This window comes from Coffea arabica, chromosome 3c, assembly GCF_036785885.1.
Source record: "Coffea arabica cultivar ET-39 chromosome 3c, Coffea Arabica ET-39 HiFi, whole genome shotgun sequence".
Classification (NCBI taxonomy): Eukaryota; Viridiplantae; Streptophyta; class Magnoliopsida; order Gentianales; family Rubiaceae; genus Coffea; species Coffea arabica.
In genome coordinates this window covers 3,176,996-3,195,012 of record NC_092314.1, presented here as the reverse complement: position 1 = coordinate 3,195,012, position 18,017 = coordinate 3,176,996, and the positions used below count along the sequence as shown (strand labels likewise).

The 18,017-nt window shown below is 38.0% G+C and overlaps 6 protein-coding genes and 1 pseudogene across 7 annotated transcripts; 3 read left to right on the top strand and 4 right to left on the bottom strand.

Moving 5' to 3' along the window:
- Positions 1-1,456: 1,456 nt before the first annotated feature.
- On the top strand, positions 1,457-3,228 carry LOC113733788 (non-specific lipid transfer protein GPI-anchored 15-like). 2 transcript variants are annotated; one of them, XM_072083208.1, is made up of 3 exons: positions 1,457-2,067; positions 2,215-2,283; positions 2,900-3,228. In XM_072083208.1, exons 1-3 carry the CDS (start codon positions 1,746-1,748, stop codon positions 3,016-3,018), a joined length of 510 nt encoding a protein of 169 aa, XP_071939309.1. In that variant the 5' UTR covers positions 1,457-1,745; the 3' UTR covers positions 3,019-3,228. The 2 variants fall into 2 exon arrangements, with proteins under 2 accessions (XP_071939309.1, XP_027115765.1); XM_027259964.2 differs by having other exon boundaries at positions 2,176-2,283.
- A 2,153-nt stretch (positions 3,229-5,381) lies between these two features.
- On the top strand, positions 5,382-6,692 carry LOC113734151 (non-specific lipid transfer protein GPI-anchored 26). The gene is made up of 3 exons (XM_027260513.2): positions 5,382-6,002; positions 6,113-6,175; positions 6,319-6,692. The coding sequence occupies exons 1-3, from the start codon at positions 5,675-5,677 to the stop codon at positions 6,450-6,452; spliced, it is 525 nt and encodes a 174-aa protein (XP_027116314.1). The 5' UTR covers positions 5,382-5,674; the 3' UTR covers positions 6,453-6,692.
- A 435-nt stretch (positions 6,693-7,127) lies between these two features.
- Positions 7,128-9,246, bottom strand: LOC113734150 (protein CDC73 homolog). Its single transcript, XM_027260512.2, has 3 exons — positions 8,065-9,246; positions 7,642-7,724; positions 7,128-7,430 (listed from the first exon to the last, which is right to left on the bottom strand). Exons 1-3 carry the CDS (start codon positions 9,044-9,046, stop codon positions 7,341-7,343), a joined length of 1,155 nt encoding a protein of 384 aa, XP_027116313.1. The 5' UTR covers positions 9,047-9,246; the 3' UTR covers positions 7,128-7,340.
- A 439-nt stretch (positions 9,247-9,685) lies between these two features.
- LOC113735365 (uncharacterized) lies at positions 9,686-10,295 on the bottom strand (annotated as a pseudogene).
- A 141-nt stretch (positions 10,296-10,436) lies between these two features.
- On the bottom strand, positions 10,437-11,352 carry LOC113734896 (uncharacterized). Its single transcript, XM_027261655.2, has one exon. The coding sequence runs from the start codon at positions 11,205-11,207 to the stop codon at positions 10,605-10,607; it is 603 nt and encodes a 200-aa protein (XP_027117456.1). The 5' UTR covers positions 11,208-11,352; the 3' UTR covers positions 10,437-10,604.
- A 2,527-nt stretch (positions 11,353-13,879) lies between these two features.
- LOC113734701 (uncharacterized) lies at positions 13,880-14,850 on the top strand. Its single transcript, XM_027261352.2, has one exon. It carries the CDS (start codon positions 14,071-14,073, stop codon positions 14,611-14,613), a length of 543 nt encoding a protein of 180 aa, XP_027117153.1. The 5' UTR covers positions 13,880-14,070; the 3' UTR covers positions 14,614-14,850.
- Positions 14,851-15,073: 223 nt separating this feature from the next.
- LOC113734700 (uncharacterized) lies at positions 15,074-16,181 on the bottom strand. The gene has a single exon (XM_027261351.2). It carries the CDS (start codon positions 15,892-15,894, stop codon positions 15,337-15,339), a length of 558 nt encoding a protein of 185 aa, XP_027117152.1. The 5' UTR covers positions 15,895-16,181; the 3' UTR covers positions 15,074-15,336.
- Positions 16,182-18,017: the final 1,836 nt, after the last annotated feature.

Here is an 18,017-nt window from a genome sequence, read left to right as displayed (position 1 = left end):
GCCACTTAATGAATTCAAATGTTCAATTTTTTTTATTATCAAACGCGTCTAAACAGTTAAAATTTGAATTAATTAATTTTAAGTGCTAAATTGAATTATCAAATGGAGTCTAAATCTAGGTCGTGACTCCGCGGCTAAAGTATAAAGCTTTTTTTTAATCTTTTCTTTGTTGATTGCCCATTGAAGAGCCAAGGGGACTATTACTACCCACTGACCAAATAAAAATACATAAACTGAGGAAGGGAGCCGAGCGAGTGGCAGAACATGCCCGCCGCATTTTGCAGGACAGAACGTGAATAAGCAGGGGAAAAAAAATAAAGGACCGGAGAAAATCAAACGTTTACCATCCTGCAGATGTAAGTAGCCATGCCCGCCGCATTTTGCATGCATTGACTGCTTCTTTTGTTTTTCTCCACTTGGTTCTTTTCCTCTTTTATTAGTATTTCGTTTAAAAGCTGGTCGGAGCATAGCCGCAAGAAGTTGAAGCTACTGATGCTGCTCCTACCCAAAGTTGGGTCGAGGAGTAGTTTACCGGTCAATTTTGCTGGCTTGGTTTTATTATTGGTCATCTTCTCCTTTGCATAATAAGGCCTACATTTCTTTATATTTGGTAAGATAATTTAGACGTCAGAGAGGCTTTGATTGATGTTTGTTTGGCACACGCATACCCTTCTAAGGTAAACGGGTAATACTTTTAATTAAGCTAATTAGCTTCCAGATTGATGCTCCTACCTTCACGTCATCATCCCTTACTCTAAATTTTCCCCGTTGAAAAAAGAACTTCCATATGAATTATCGAAGTCATAGGATGACAACAGTACTACTCACTTCTTTTCTCGTTTGGTTATCAAAATAGGGATATTACCCCTTAAGAGTCAAAATTTCACCAGCCTGGTAATGGTAGGTGCAAGTAAATGAGAAAAATACTATTACACCTTACTCCCTGCAATTTATCAAAATTTCAGTTTTTCTGTTGTTCTGGCCTTATCTTTTAATATGGCCCAAGAAGGTTGGGGAATATGAATATCTTCAAGAGACTACTGTTTCGTTTATGATCAGCCCGGATACATACATACACACATACACATACTTAAGTATATTCAGGAGCCCCAAAAAGGGCAGCATATATATATATATATATATATATATATATATATATATATATATATATATATATATGTATATGTATGTATGTATGTATTGATATGTGGTCAGCAAGAAAAATTGAAGGATGAGCCAAATAGAATTGGAAAAAATAAATTAAAGTTACATTATGAGTAAACATGTTGTCTACATTGGCATGTAGACGTTCGATTTTTACAAGTGTGATTCTAAGGAACAAGAGTAGAAATCTGTGCAACTATGACAAACCTATATCTTGCTAATGTTTACTCTAATTGAATTAGGACGCTCTCCTATAGTTTACAGGATTCACCTGCCGGCTTAGACTCAATATTGTGTCAACAATGACACGTACTGTAGCTGGTTTGATTTAACAATCTTATATCTCACATCATATGCAGTCTTCTAGTTTACCAAATTAGTGTTCCCAGCCAAAATTGACGGTGAAGAAAAGAAAAAAAAAAGGCACAAAGCTAGCCCTGAAGCAATCAACCATCCATGCATGTATATAAAAGCTCTTCATCTTCACAGAACTTGACCACAGAAAACGCATAGTTTTGAACCAGAAATTCAAGTCCTTGATCACATCCATTGTACTACATATTAACTTTATACAACATCAAATGGCATCAAAAGGGATTGTAGCAATTAGCCTAGTCTTAGCCACGGTGACCATATTTTCAGCAGGAGGAGCCGTGGCTCAATCCAATTGCAACAATGTGATTATTACCATGTCTTCATGCCTTAACTATGTCACCGGACAATCCCCAACACCACCGGCTTCATGCTGCTCTGCACTTGCTAACGTTGTTCAAACCAATCCTCGATGCCTTTGCGCCGTGATCGATGGTGGCTCTCGATTTGGATTTACCATTAATTCCACACTTGCTCTTTCACTTCCTGATGCCTGCAAAGTGCAAACTCCCCCTGTAAGCAGATGCAATGGTAAGTTTACTAGCTGGGGTTGTTGTTCAAGGTTGATGTTGCATGTGGAATTGGTCTGCGTTTTTGAATTCTTCATGCATGTGTGTAACTGTTAAATGCATGGTATAGCTGCTAATGGACCGGCAGTGTCTGCCGTGGGTTCTCCAGAGACTTCACCAGGACCAGCTGGATCTGCTGATGGAACACCAGATTCCACAACCGACCCGTCTGTCACAGGTAAACTCTTAAGATTATAGCAGTACAAATTTTACGGATTTTTTTTTAATTTTTTTTGTGGTAAAAGGATCAAGACAATTTAAGTACTCATGAAACAATTTGTATTGTACTCTTCTACATAGAAATACCTCAAAATCTACATAACTATGCAACGGGATTTTATGGATTTAAAACTTTTGTGTTGAAGTACAAATCTCCTTTGTCAGTTTTGTTAACTTGTCTCTTGTATTTGTTCATTATGGGCCTGTGACGGAAACTAGTTATGCTGCTAAAGTTTGTATAAACTTCAAAACGTTTCCTCTACGTCCTAATGCATTTTATAATATCTAAAGAAAAATATTCGTCATGTATATATGATTATATACCACATACAACCAAGAAACAAAACATTTTTAAAAACCTACTTCTGTAAATTCTAGGATGTACTTGATTGGATTTCCTGTGTAAATTTCTGTCCTCTATCTTAACAAAAGCTGTTAATTCTTTCCAAGATAAAAAAAAAAAACTAGGAGTTTTCCTTTTAATCATGGACAATACTATAACTAATTAACAAATTCTCATGTTATATATGGCTAGACTCATATATGTCTGCATATATGCAACTATAATTTTGCAGGATCTAAAGCAACACCAGGCAGTTCTTCCAGTGGAAGCGTTGCACAGATGCACCTTCAACTCGTTGGCTTCCTCCTGCTCTTGGTTTCATCATATGTTTCCAAATTGAGCTGCTTCTAAGTCTGATTACAACTAAAATTAAAGATGGGGAGTGATACTTATATAAGATGCCTAGCTAAATAAATCCAGCTATTTTGTGGTTTATACTTGAGATGGTTATTGCGTGTAATTGTGTAACATCGATAGATAGAGTGCCTGTTTGTTCTGTTTACCATTTCCACTATAATTTTGTGTTGGGTTGAAACTAATTACTACACTATATTTAAACAACAGTGCTGTATTAATCCGTCTTTAAGCCCACCTTGCATGGATTACATTACATATTTACATTATATATATATATATATATATATATATATATATATATATATATATATATATATCTCTCTCTCTCTCTCTCTCTCTCTGAGGGCTAGCTATCGATCCTCGCTACGACAAAAAGAAAAAAAAAATCATATTTTAGATGGACATATTTTACATGAAATGTGTTGCACGTTATAGTCAATTTTTTTCTTTAATTTTTTTTTTCTACCACAAGAGAAGTAGAACTTAAAAAGTCAGAAAATGAGTAAAGAAATTTGAACCTAGAAGGCAGAGTAGGAGTAGAGAAATTTGAATCCAGAAGTTCTAATTTTTGAAATCTCAATTTTAACCATACCGTCAATCAATTATAAAGATCAACGAAAAAAATCAATTATAACATTGATAATTTACTCATACTTTAAGTCCTTGTCTATTTGACTTTTTTCCCCCTGGGACAATTTATCCATTTGGGGAGCTGATACATTATTCGTTGGCATTGTGGTTCATGGACTATTGAGCGAGTGTGAAGATGTTGTTTAATTTACGTTATTTAATCTCTTGATTCGTTGTGGATCTCGAAATTTCCAAGCTATGTTAATAGGTTAATGATATTGTGCAAAAGGAAGACGAAAAAAACTACAATGAGAAAGCAATTAGAAGGGACTCTATCGTGATAAGATAGTAGAAGGATTGTGACAAAAATGATTCCATTTTTTCATTCTGATAAATATTTCTTTATTATCTTTTTTGGCTTAAAATAGGTTTAAACTGATTAATGTGATCCTGGCACCCAAATATATTAGCAACCCCTAAAATTTTAGAATTTGATAATTCATGCGAAAATAAAATTGGATGGACAGAAAATATTTTTTGAAGGTTTCAAGTTTAAAATTGCGTTTTGATAAACAAATCCTGGTTAGAACTTAGAAGAAGGCAATTTGTTTTGGGCAAACAAGAACCGAAAAATAAAGACTAAGGTATAAGAAGTAACCTTATAAAAGTTTCTAATGAACACTCACCTAAGGTTTGTCAAACATGCGTAATTCAGAAACTCACATTCTGATCTTATCGATCGTTTGGGAAATCAGAGTCCTATTACCCATTCAATTACCCAAAGGCAAAAGGAGCGGAAATTGCATTTAGATTTGATCAATGAATGAGGGCGTTATACACAACTATTTTTTTCTAAAAAATGAGGGGTAAAATTTAAGAAGCGGGAATGAGACAAAGAGATTAAAACCCATAACATCTATGTTTCGGACTAGACCAAAATTTCCTCGACGTTGGTCAACTATCTGTTGAATAAAACTGTTTTAAAAAAGAAAAAAAAAAAAAAGAAAGAAAAGAGAGTTACAAGATCCACCCTCAAATGTTAAGACTTTACTTCCCATTTTAGCTACTAATCCAGCGAAAGAGAAAAAACCAGATAGAACCCATGATAGACCATGGTTCAGTGATGCAAGGAATTGAGATCATGGATAATTGGCTTCTCAGTGACAAAACATATTGTAAAAATCAAGAAAAGTAGAAGGAAAAGGACCAAAAGTGAAAATGGCAAATTGATATACACGTTGCCCGACTTGGCAGGCGTAATTGAAGAGCTTTGTGTATGATTTTTGTCTCTGACAAGTCATCTTTTCCAGTACAAAGTTGTATGCGTGTTTGGAAAGCAAAACCCAACAAAAAGGTGAGATCGGAGATGCCTCTTTAGGGACTTTTGGATCTGTCCGTTTAGCTCTCTCCATCTAGACGATTAAAACTTAGGACATAAGCAAAAACATACAAACGAGTTTTATCTCTTTACACAAATCACTACTCTATCCAACAGAAAAGATGCATGTAGTAGATCATTATACCGAATCAACAGTTTTCCGTGCTTGGGGAATTCACTGTTCTATATGCATGCCAATCAAAGCTTCTTAATCAAGTAGCGAATGGATGTTTGTTAATTCAAAGTTTACCTAAAAAACCTTTGGCTCGTTTATAAAAGAGAGTCGTAGGCTTCGAAGCTTTAACTGCTTGAGGTTTAGGTTACCACTAACTACAATAAAAAGAGTAGTTTGCGGCATGCTTTGGTGACCAGCATAACTAACCAATTGTTCTAATCTTACACACAACAAACACTATGGAGTACGTGTCCCAATCTGAATGTCGGTCGCATATGGAATCTAAGGGTAGATGACTAAACAAATGAATTCGGACAGAACTGCAATCGGAGAGTAGGAGAAGTTGGTTAACAACACAAACCGCCTCTTTCCTTAATCTGACTCTTGGTTCTGATCCCAAGTCCCAGCCACCTTTATAAACCCCGTACGTTGATCCCTTCCTTCATCAGATCATTCTTTCACCGATTAAAAGATCACTTCTCATTCCTCTGCTTGTTCTAGCATCCGCTCATCACTAACAATATCCAATGGCGTATCAAAGAGCTGGAATGGCCCCGGCCTTGGCCCTGTTTCTGTTTGGCATGATCTGGACAAGCGCCACCGCCCAATCAACTGACTGTACCAATGTGATAATCAGCATGTCTCCTTGCCTCAACTACATTCAAGGCAACTCCTCAACCCCTTCTTCTGGGTGTTGCACGCAGCTGAGCAGCGTCGTTCGTTCACAGCCGCAGTGCTTGTGTCAGGTCCTCAATGGAGGTGGCTCCTCCCTCGGGCTCAACATCAACCAAACTCAGGCCCTGGAACTACCCAAAGCTTGCAAAGTCCAGACTCCACCCACCAGCCAATGCAATGGTAAATTTCCCATGGACCCAACCCCCATTAGAATGAACATTCAACGGCTTCCTGATGCATGCGAGATTACGCGTATTTAACTTCCGACTAACTTCTCGTCGTGTCTGCAGCTGCTTCTCCTGCTCAATCTCCTGCTACTGAGACCCCTGGCAATCCTAGCTCAGAACCTGCAGGTACACGGCCATCTTTGACTGCATCTGATGAAAATAAAACAGAATTCATAGGATATGAAAAACAAATTGCAGCTTTCTTATTTCTTACGGTGATTATTTTGAATGGTGATGTATAATCTTCATATGAATTTTACCGGGTGCAGGACGTGGATCTAACTCTGTACCATCAACAAACAGCGGCTCCTCTGATGCAACTTCGACCAAGTTGGCTGCCCCTCTACTGTTCTTCCTTCTGTTTGTTGCATCATATGCTTCAACCTTCACCTTGTCCGTCTGAGTTCTCCAGCTATCATCAGCCTGCCACTGGCTATCTCCGAAATCCATTCTGGGTTAGGGTCAGGGGCCCAGTTTGGCGAGATTAGGCTGATATTAACTGCGCTTGCGCTTTTCCGTTTTCTAGTCCATTATAAGTTATTCTTTCTCCGACCTGTTTTATGGGTCACCATGATTTTGTATTTAGATAGATTCCGCATCTGTACGAATACATGAATAAAACAGGATGATTTTTGGCTTTTAACTCTTAAGTTGGCACACATATTGCCCAATTCACCACGAAGCAGGGCTCAGACAACAAACCAAACCTTCTGTACAACTATATCAAAACACGAACATGATTTGCGACTAAATTTCATATGTCAATGTCCTCGTCCAGCCTTCAGAAGGTAGGCATCCTTACATATTCTATCCACTTCCGCCATCTGCTCCATGGCATCACAAAGTAGCACACCATACTTCATCCGTGCAGCTGCTCGCTTTGTTTAAATCCAAAAGAACAAGGACTCTGCGAACCAAAATAGACAGGACTTCCAACTCCCAATTTGCAGAAAGAAGGTTATTACTAAAAGAAAGAAAAAGCAAAAAAATTTCGTTCGCTGACTGGGCCTATAGAGTGAACCACAAATTGAAGAACACACACAACCTTTCTTCCTCACTCTGATTCAAACACCAAGCAGGAACGAAAACATCCATAAGGGAACTTAATAATGTTAATTCTTACTGATCAATTACGACATTACATTTCAATTCACAAAACAAGTCAACTAAATGTTGTTGTACAAAAATTCTCTGTTTCCACTAAACAAGGAATGGGAGAAGTTCTTGACGCCACTGAGATGCAGCAATGTGGGCAGTAACGAGCAAGACAAATCATTTAACATCGGACGCCTCATCGCGAACGAGACCGCATAAATTCTTCAAGTCTGTCCCACACCTCCAGGGCAGCAGCTCTGTCCTGGTGCCGCTTATTCTTGCTTATCTGCAAGTCAAAATTTTAGGTTCATAAATTTGTCATGCCATTGTCAGATGATCAATCATCTCTAAAATCTCCACCGCGGAATAGTGCACCTTTACATGAACTAGTTATACAAGAAATATGCAGCACATCCAGGAATTGTACATTTACTTGGATTGCATAGAAGAAGTTCTCCATAACATAATGGCAACATGCTGGTGAATAAAATGCTCACCGAGATAATTTTGACATTCCACTGTTTGACATGCTTTGCAGACTCCACGCTGTCATCCTCAAATCGCAAGTAAAAACCCAGAACTGGCAGAATCAAAAGTCGGTACTGATAATTAGCCATGCTCATCCGAGAAACGTAACATAACCAAAGCCCCAATGTCCCATCATTTACATTGAACTCAAACAGTCATTAGTACTAAGTTGATCTAGCACATAAATATGGCCAAGTCCAACCTACGCTTTACCGCCAGCATAGTATAGGGCTGCATGTCATCAGTACTAAGTTGATCTCAAACGATCAGAACCAGAACAAGAAGAAAGCAATCACATTTCACTAACTACACAAATTTCCTGCAAATCAGCAATCAGTCCAATAACTCACATTCAAAATTCGACTCAACAAAGAAATCAAAACCCAATTCACCTTTATTAAATATCTCGACATGATCCTTATAAGGCCAATCCTTGAACTGCCACTCCTTGCCCAACACAAAAACCGCCACCAAGCGATCCCAATCCTCACTCTTCAATGTAGAAGGCTTATCCCTCACCTCATAAGCCGTCACAACCCTATCCCTACTGAACTTCTTCTGCACCGTCACGCAATCCGGTTTCACCCCCTTCATCTGGTTCACCTTCACATCAGTAGGAATAAACACCCCATCCTCCAAAAACTCCTTCACATTATAAATAGTAATCAGCGTCGAAAATGCACTGGGCACCAATATAATCGGCACACCTTCCCCAATTTTACTACCTTTCAAATGCAACTTCGCCTTCTGACCTCCGTCAAGCCCTAGCCCTAATTCCTCCCCACCTCTCTCTATCCTACTCTTGGCCACCAAATTATCCTTTCTCTGCAAGGCGTCCTGCCTCTGCCTCTCCTCATCCCTCCGCGTCGCCGCGGTCAGAAAACTGTAAAAGTCGCGATTTTTACAGCACAGAATCTGCTCCCGATCTTTCAACGGCCGCTCCATCGTCTTAATCCATTTAATAGGGTTGGTAATCAGGTCGTCCTCGTCGGCCGTTTGGTCAATTTTATCTCCGGCATCGGCTTCGGCGGCGGTAGGGATGACGATCATGGTGAAGTCAATGGAGTCGGAGGAGGAGATCTTTCCGGTGAGGTAGTCCTGGAGGGCTTTGCGGTCGGGCAAGGTGACCGGCGGGATGCGATTGGCGCTGGCATTCTGGACGTATTCCGAGTGTTTGAGGTGCTGATTGGTGATGAAGTGATGTAGGGTTTCTAAAGTGTAGTGCGTGGACTTCACGTGCTTGCTGCGGTAGGCGGTTTCGATGGTGGCTGGAAAAGTGTATTCGTTGCCGAAGTGGAAATTGTCGCCGACGCGGCTGATTTTGTCGAGGTGGTTTCGGATGGTGTACTCTCGGAGAGCCGTTAGCGGGTCCATGCTGTGAATTGAATCTTTCTTCAACTCAAGTAGTGTACTGTAGTGTGTGATTTTTGGCGGAGCGTTTTTCAGTTTCAATCACCACCGTCGGGGTACGGTTTTGGATTTGCCGAAACGGCAGCGTTTCAAGGACTCGAATCGAATTCAATGAACTGAGGACTTTGAATCGGGGTGGAATCTAGTCTAACCGGCTTTTGAACTGAATCTACTAGTCGAACTCGGGTTCGAATTCTAATTTTAATTTTAATAGATTAAATTAGAATTTATCATGTTAATTCAAATCATAATTATATATCTAATAATAATTATGAGGTCTAAAACTCGAGTTCGATCTCAAATTTTAATTTTAATGGATTAAATTAGGACTTATCAGGTTAGAAGTCGGCAATGCATGCTCTATTTTTGATAAATTAAGTTAGGATTTGTCGTGTTAATCCAAATTATAGTGTACTTCGAAGTCGGGAATGCAACTCGTACAAGACAGGTATCAATTTGGTTATTAAGAGATGATAATTACTCCTGCAAACAAACCACATTCATTATTCTGGCTTGGCAAAAATCCCGTGTTATTATTGCAGCTTGCCTTTTTAGTAATTTAAGTATCTTTTTTTTTTTTTTTGTGGGGTCCAAACGATCAAGTATCCGAGCACACTCACTTGTCTTAGAAAATCCGTACTACAAAAAATGGTGACCTTGGGAATCAGTAGAGAGAAGGCTAAACATAAGCATCATGTCTCTTGGTTTCCCCTGGCCTTGAGAAGGCAGTACTTTCTCAGAACGCCTTCCTTGCTAAAACCAACCTTCTCCAAAACCTTTTGCGACCCTATATTTGCAACATCCACTAGAGCCTCAAGCCTTTCAAGATGTGGCCACTCAACAAAAATGGTGGAAGCTACCAATTTTACTGCTTTAGTGGCAATTCCTTTACCCCAAACCCAATACTTGGATGCCAATACATACTTACCCAATTTCACCCCTTCATTGTGCAGTGCCCTGGAACGGAGTCACTGAAATGGAGCCAACCAGCTTGCCCTTCAGGCACATGGCCCTGAGCCATGGATGATGGATGAGGCATAATTACATTGGCAACAAAGGTCATGGCAGCCTCTTTGGAGGGAATGTAATCCCAGGAGCAGAATTTACTAACCTTTTCATCCATAACCCACTCCACTAAATCATCAATATCGGATAAATCAATCAGCCGAAGTCTGATATCCGAACACTCATCTTTTTCCTTCCCACTTCCCATCAGAGAAGTGTCAAACTCAGGGAAACAAATGTTTGATGCTTTTCAACAAAAATTTGGTGTCTACACATAAAAAATACAACAGATTCCTAAACGCCGGCTACATATTTAGGACAAATATTCGGGTGTATATCACAAGGAATCTGTCGAAGGAAACATTGTAGGAGTCCTATATAATATCATCAAAAGAATAAATAAAGAAAGTTAGGTCACCATTAAATTATACATATTTTTCATACACTCATAATCAAACTATACATTATCTATGAACAATTGCCTCCCGTCCTGATTCACTTGGATCGGATGCCTAATTCAATCGTACATAAAATAATTGACTTGGGGATCAGTAGACAGAAGACTAAACATAACCATGTCCCTCGGGTTGCCCTTGAGAAGACAATACTTCCTCAGAACACCTTCTCTGCTGAAGCCAACCTTTTCCATCACCTTCTGGGATCCCATATTTTCAACGTCCACAAGAGCTTCGAGCCTTTCCAGATGCGGCCACTCGACAAATATCGTGGAAGCCACCATTTTCACCGCCTTAGTAGCAATTCCTTTGCCCCAGTACTTGGATGCCAATACATACCCAATTTCACCCCTGCATATTTCGTTACCGCGGAATGGAGTCACAGAAATTGAACCAATAGGCTTATCTTTCAGGCATATTACTCTGTACCATGGATGGGGAATAGCTACGTCGGCAAGATAATCCATGGCGCCTTCTTTGGATGTGTAACAGTCCCAAGAGCAGAATTTGCTCACTCTTTCATCTGTAAGCCACTCCATGAAATCATCAGCATCTGCTAAGTCCGGCAGCCTAAGTCTGATGTCTGAATAATCATCTTCAACTTCCGTAGTACTCTCTGAACTTAACAGAACATCTTCTTCCATTTTTTGGTGTACCTGCTCCATAAATTTGGTTGATGATGATGATGATGATGGAAGAATTGAAGACAAATGAATTTTCCTTTTTTTTTTTTAAATCTTAGTAATAGTTTTTGGGTAGGATTGACTCGGAAATCTTGAACCCATTCTGCATTTTATACTCTGCCAGTATCTGGGAAGCATCCTGGAATTTGGCCATGCTGTCACATAATTGAGTCAGCCAGCAGTCATATAGTCCTTGGACGTTAAGTGATTGGTAGACCAGGGAAAGATTCCAGGAAATTGCAGCAGAACTTCAATAGCCGCGTTTGTGGATTTCCTAGTAGGCTGCAAGCCCACAACTGTTGCTGATTACTGATAGGGTGCGTAATTGATATAAAATTTGTGTATATTTTTCCCTTGATATTTTTCAAATATTTCATTATTGGATGGATTTTATTTATATTTGGTTAATGATGCTAAGTGTAGAGATGTGGAGCAAAAAGTAATAGAAGGGATGATTTTTCATGAATTGCTGTTAAGACCCGAAGGTTCGGAGTTATATCCTTGGTTAGAGTTTTGTTTATTCTTGAGTTGAATTTAATTTGCTTTAGTTTAATTATTTTTAGTCACATTGATTATTTACTTTAGTTTTAATTCTCCAAACCCCCCCCCCCCCCCAAAAATTGATTTTGCTTGGAAAGAAACAGATTTTTCTCTTAGACATAGTTTGGGAGGATGGAAATGAAAAGAAAAGAAGAGAAATGATAAGTTAGAAAAGAAAAGAAAGGATCAAAGTTTCTATCTAAATTGTTTGGAAGTTTTAAAAAAGAAAAGAAAGTGAGTAGTTTTCTTTTGTTTGGGAGTTGAATGCAAAGGAAAGGAAAAGATACTTAAACAAATTATTTTACAAATATGCCCTTTCTATAAACAAATGTGAGAGGGATTCATGGGTATTAAAATGTTTTGTATCAGGATTTTAAGGATAATTTGGTCATATTGAAAAATTTACTTAAACTTTTGTCCGTTCCTAACATTGGGCGGAAAGTTTTCCAAAAGATGAAGTGCAGTGGAATATTTCCTATTCTTTTCTTTTCCTTCTCATTTTAACTCCCAAACAATGGAAAAACTTTCTTATCCCTTCAAAACCTTTCTTTTCTTTTCATTTACATCCTCCCAAACTAGCTATTAATCTCTGTGAAGATGACCCTATTTATTATTAAATTCGTTTATATCTTGTCTTGAGTAGGAATTTATTATTGCACAAATTCGACACCTGTCACTTACAAATATTGCTACATTGAATTTATGATAATGACTGAATTAATAATTTGTTACAACCTTGCGGCAACTAATTGGGCAATTCTCTAATTTATGACTCTTCGAGGACTTGAAACCACCTGGAATTTAGTATATATCAACATCTGTCGAGTCAATTACAGTTTTAAAGTACTCGGTTGGCAAGAAAATGACACAAAAAGAAAAGCAAATAAACAACAGGTCAGATGCTATGGAATTCGTAATCAAACTTTCTCAGCCTCCTTGGTGAATTTCCTAGAAGGTCAAAAAAAATACTAGTTGATTTTCTATCAACCTTTATAGTAAGGGTTAATTACATTTACCTCCCCTGAGGTTTAACCAAATTACATATCAAACTCCTAGGTTTAGTCATATTACAGTCTCCCCCTAGTTAGTAACAGCATCTAAATCCCACAAACACAAAAAATGAAATGGCAAAAATACCCTCTTTGCAAAAGATTTTATTTTGCATACCTAAAACACATTACTTTGATTTAGTACTATTTCCAAATTAAATAAAAGAGTTGTTTTTTTTAAGCATTGCTTCCTAAAATCATCCACCAATTAACAAGAGATTGGGTAAGGAAACAAAAAAAAAATGTCTAGAAGATGGAGCGCTCCTTAAAAACTTATTCTCAACATCGCCGCTTCGATTTGCAGTAACACAAAAAAAAAAAAAAGCAAAGAAAAAAACAAAAAAAATGCATCAGAATACTTGTTCTTAAGCCACATTCCCTACCATTGCCTTTGTTTACATACGCTACAACTACTAGATCTATTTTGTTTTTTTTTTTTTGCTTGATATACTTTCTTTTTTAATGGTCACTTTGTCAATTTGGATGGTTTTTTTTTTTTTTTTGTGAGAATTGAAGGAAGAGGAGATGGAAGAACAAATATGATAATCAATAGAAGACATTGAGCACATGGCATGAGGAAGAGGAAATTTTTTATCTTCTGGGCTAAATTCAATTTTTCTTCTCAAAGTTCTCTGTTGTTTTATCCATGGCCAATTAGAAGTGTTGGCCGATAGGGATGAGCAGGCAAAGGATATCAATGGGGATCTGGGGCAACTTGGGACTTTCATTAAAAATTTTGGCTGACAGCAGTAAAACTCTTGCTGTCAACATTAGATCAACGACGGCAAGGAATTAGGTGTTATGCAATTCTTAGAATGCTGGAGCTTTCCGTAATATGTCCAAACTTGGAGGTCTGATTTGCAGTTTCGTCAAACCTCAAGGGAGGTCAATGTAATTAACCCTAGATCTTATTTGGCAACAGGGAACTCGTTTTTGGATTAGAGGTCAAGTGAAACAGGAGTGCAATATTGATTTAATGATGTGGCCTTGACTAATATCACAGTGGAAAATTCAACGAGTTGAAGAACTGCTTTTTATAAGCACCCACTTATCAAAATCTTGCATAAAAAAAAAAAAAAGTCTGAAAGTCAAAGAAGCATCAACTATGAATATGTATCATTAATTCATTTGGCAACTACTATGGTCCAGTTCAATGAACACGGAACGCTCAACTAAAACAGCCCTTTTCAGATTAACAAATTAACTCCGCCGTACAAGGACTTGGCAGAACGGTTTCTTTGGACCTCCATCTTGAGATGGAAAAATCAAGAATCTCAGTCAGACCCTTCAAACTTTCTGATGCAGAGGACTTCTTGACCTGGGCAAGTGATGATCAGGTAACACAGTGTCTGAGATGGAACACAATTTACACCATCGAAGAAGCCTTGAAGTATATTCAGGAGGTTGCAATACCTCATCCATGGCGCCGGTCCATTTGCCTGGATGACCGTTCGATCGGATACATTTCAGTCAAGCCAGAATCAGGCAGTGATAGACACAGAGCTCATGTTGGATATGCAATTAGCAGTGAGTACTGGGGACAAGGAATAGTCACTGTAGCATTGAAAATTGCCATTTCTAGCGCGTTCAAAGAGTTCCCCTTATTGGTGAGGCTTGAAGCATTGGTGGAGGAAGAAAATAAAGGGTCACAAAGGGTGCTAGAAAAGGTTGGTTTTCTGAAAGAAGGTTTTTTAAGGAAGTATGGATACAATAAAGGTAAAATAAGAGATATGATAATATATAGTTTCTTGGTTACGGATAATATTTGGTTGCCTGAGGATTCAGATCACGATAGCTAGCCCTGCTGAAGATGTATTTGCATTCTCTGGGAGAAAAAGGAAGAGCTTCAAGAATGAGATATGGATGTTGTACTGCATTTGACAAACATTCAAAATTCCGTTAGATTACGATTGGTTTCTGTCTAGTTAATAATGTAGGACCTTCAAGTTATCTCTGACATGACATATTTTTGTAACAAGGGCAATATCTTGTAATTTGATTCAAGTTTGACATAGTGATGTTACCATCTAACTTAATCTGCACTACTTCGACAGCTTCCTAATACGACGTGAAAATCAAAAGGCGAGCTTAAATTGATTTTGAAGAATACCAGGTTCAATAGCCAAGTAAATTGCAAGGATCAAAATGCAATCCTGCTAACTATAGAAGAAGAATCATGTGTTCATGCTCACCTCAAAATTTTCATACTTGTGGCTTTTAAAAAGAAATCCAAAACGAGAAGGAAAAACACCAACAATGTGTGCAAAACTCGCAGGATTTGTAAAAGAAAACTGAAACACAACAACATCTCTAGCAGGCCCTTTACATGTTTTGTACTTCCTGAAAAGACCATCTCTACTAAATCCTGATTTCTTTAATTTTCCAGTATATCGAAACTGGAATTAGTTCTAAGCTAAAAATCATACTTTTGATACACAAAAGAAGAAGATCGAATTACAATCCTTCTAAATCAAACAAGGGAACACGACAGAATGAATGAGAAATTAAACACAGGAAACTAGTCAACTTGGTGATCGATCCGTGGAGAGAAAGCTGAACATGACAACATCTCTAGAATACCCCTTCAACATCTTATACTTCCTGAGAACACCTTCTCTTTGGAATCCTGATTTTTCAAGAACCCTTTGTGAAGCCTTATTGTTGACATCAACTGTAGCTTCCAATCTTTCCAAATACGGCCACTCATCAAATATAGCAGAAGCCACCGTTTTCACTGCTCTCGTCATGATTCCTTTACCCCAGTAATACTGCCCAAGGACATATCCAAGCTCAGCTCTACACTTGCTATTTCCAGAATTTGGAGTCACAGAAATAGCGCCAATTGCCCGATTGTCTATACATATCACTTTTGACCATGGATGAGGAATAGCAATATTCTTGATGTAATCTAAGGCTTGTTCTCTGGAAGTGTAAGTATCCCATATGCAATATCGACTGACCTGATCATCCGTAAGGTATACCATCAATTCATCTACATCAGATAATTCAGTAGGCCTAATTGTGATCACCTCAGATGATTCTTGAAACCCTTCTGATAACTTTGAAGGTTCTTCAGCCATTTTTCCTCTGCCTTTACAGATTGATTGGTGGAGAAAGGTCTATGCAACATCAAAGAATCCAAGTGGATACATTTATATACTGACAAAAGTGCTAGGCCGTGCTCTTCAAGAAGGCATGTGCAAAAGTTTAATTGGTCAACGTTGAGCAGCTTTACTTTGTCAAATATGTTCCAAGGAATGATAAAGAAATTAGGTGCTGCTGTCACGAAGTGTAAATTAAATTAATAGAATTCAGAAATAGCAGACTTCGCCGATTGATTCATGATCCAAGGAAAGTTCTTTTCGGTTTCACAGAAAATGGTATGACCGGTTCCAGGAGATGTTACAATGTTTTCGTCATTAATACTACTTCATAATGATATCGATGACGTTATGCCTAATGAACAAGAAAAAGGGCAGCATATTCTTTGTCACCAAGAAAGTATGAATTTGACAAATCGATAAAGAAATGAATTCTGAACCAATGAGATTCAAAGATTAGTCAAATCTATAGCCTTGTTGGATTGCCATTTCTTTAAAAAAAAATTTACGTTTTCTGTGAATACATTTCTCAATTATCTTTTTACCTCACATATATCAAATCGTTACAGTATATTTTTCTATAAAGACTCTAGAAAATAGTTATCCAAAGATCCCTGAAAGTGAAATACATTATTGCAAACCATAAATCTCTTCATAATTAGTTTTTAAATTAACCAAGAATGAGTTTCAAGACCAAAAAATGGGGGACATGTATAAGGTTTAGTAACTCAAAACTCGTATTTGTTTCAAGAGATGGTTGTGGTCTCATTTTACCTAAGTTTGGACTTTGAAAGGTCTAAAAGTGGGCTTCATTGGACCGGAGGGCCTGTGTTGCAATATTTGACTGACCTTAACCAATTAGTCCACAATCTACCATAACTAGACAATACCTTCGGTTGCTGTTATTTGCCTTGTCTTGAAGACTTAAGCGAGCCTCAAAAAAAAAAAAAAAAAAAAAAAAAAGGACTAAAGCGCTGGTGGCAATGTGGCATGGTTGGAGCATGCCGCTCAAGTTTAGACTACTAGCTCAGGAATATGAAGTTTGGAAAGAAAATACCATTAGATTTGAATATTGGTAAAATCTTGCAGAATTCGTGGGTTTATAATTTTTTTGATTTCGAAATTTGCACTTACATTGTAATTTTGGATAATTAATTTGTGACAAAGATGTTTTAACATGACAGCATACCAAAAAAAAAGAAAACATTTTATTTTCTCCTCTTGTCTTCTGTTTTGATTCAAGCCTGCTCCAAGTCTGATTTCCTGCAGATACATTACAATTTATAATAGGCCCCCAGACATATATAATTTGCTTTCTGAGGCACAAAAGTAGCAAACAGTTTCTTGAATCAATGTACTGCATTTGAGCAGCTTTCCTGCTCAGCAACCAGGCTAAAAGGGCGATTAGACAAGCAAGTCGAGCACTTAGAATTTGAAGTACTTTGCTTGATTTGGTACTTCGTAGACATGGTTCTCAAGAAATCTCTTGACCACAAATCAGAACTCTTGGTTTGCATGCTTTCTGCCCAAACAGTAGAACCTTTTGACATCATTTTCCGGTGCCCCTTAAATATCTGTAGCCATCATAATTTATGTCTCTAATAAACTTAGTGACATGGACAAGAAACCAGTACAAAAGGGCAGGAAATTGCCAGGTGTAGTCAGTGGACAAAGTTTGGGTGCAGGAAAGGGACCAAAACAGTGCATCAGTACCCTCGTTTAATCCCCTTCTTTTTTTCATTTTTCTTGCTGTTGCCGTGGGGGTGAATAAGTAGCGCATTACAGTACAGCAGCAATCATCATTGGCCCTCTTATTTATGAAACTTTTACAGAAGCAATCATATCTGATGCCTAATGCCCGTATAAAGGGACAAATGGATACGTAGTTTGAGATGGAACAGAATCACTTTAAAGGGTTCAAGCATACATAGAATATAACCTCCTAAAAAGCAACGATGCTATGTTGTGTAGCAGTTACAAATATATAAACTGCCAAAAGTAATTTAATCCATTTTCTATACGTACTGGACGAGAAAGGGGAATGACAACAGCGTTAACTATTGTTAAATATCTTCGTGCTGTCTGTTAATCAACCTATTACC

Coding starts and splice junctions, on each gene's coding strand:
- LOC113733788 (XM_027259964.2), top strand. CDS start 1,746: ATGGCATCAAAAGGGATTGTAGCAATTAGCCTAGTCTTAGCCACGGTG. Junction 2,068..2,175: donor CCCTGTAAGCAGATGCAATG/GTAAGTTTACTA, acceptor TGCATGGTATAG/CTGCTAATGGACCGGCAGTG. Junction 2,284..2,899: donor AACCGACCCGTCTGTCACAG/GTAAACTCTTAA, acceptor ATAATTTTGCAG/GATCTAAAGCAACACCAGGC.
- LOC113734151 (XM_027260513.2), top strand. CDS start 5,675: ATGGCGTATCAAAGAGCTGGAATGGCCCCGGCCTTGGCCCTGTTTCTG. Junction 6,003..6,112: donor ACCCACCAGCCAATGCAATG/GTAAATTTCCCA, acceptor TCGTGTCTGCAG/CTGCTTCTCCTGCTCAATCT. Junction 6,176..6,318: donor TCCTAGCTCAGAACCTGCAG/GTACACGGCCAT, acceptor TACCGGGTGCAG/GACGTGGATCTAACTCTGTA.
- LOC113734150 (XM_027260512.2), bottom strand. CDS start 9,046: ATGGACCCGCTAACGGCTCTCCGAGAGTACACCATCCGAAACCACCTC. Junction 7,725..8,064: donor TGTCGAGATATTTAATAAAG/GTGAATTGGGTT, acceptor TGATTCTGCCAG/TTCTGGGTTTTTACTTGCGA. Junction 7,431..7,641: donor GGAATGTCAAAATTATCTCG/GTGAGCATTTTA, acceptor TTTGACTTGCAG/ATAAGCAAGAATAAGCGGCA.
- LOC113734896 (XM_027261655.2), bottom strand. CDS start 11,207: ATGGAGCAGGTACACCAAAAAATGGAAGAAGATGTTCTGTTAAGTTCA.
- LOC113734701 (XM_027261352.2), top strand. CDS start 14,071: ATGGAAAAATCAAGAATCTCAGTCAGACCCTTCAAACTTTCTGATGCA.
- LOC113734700 (XM_027261351.2), bottom strand. CDS start 15,894: ATGGCTGAAGAACCTTCAAAGTTATCAGAAGGGTTTCAAGAATCATCT.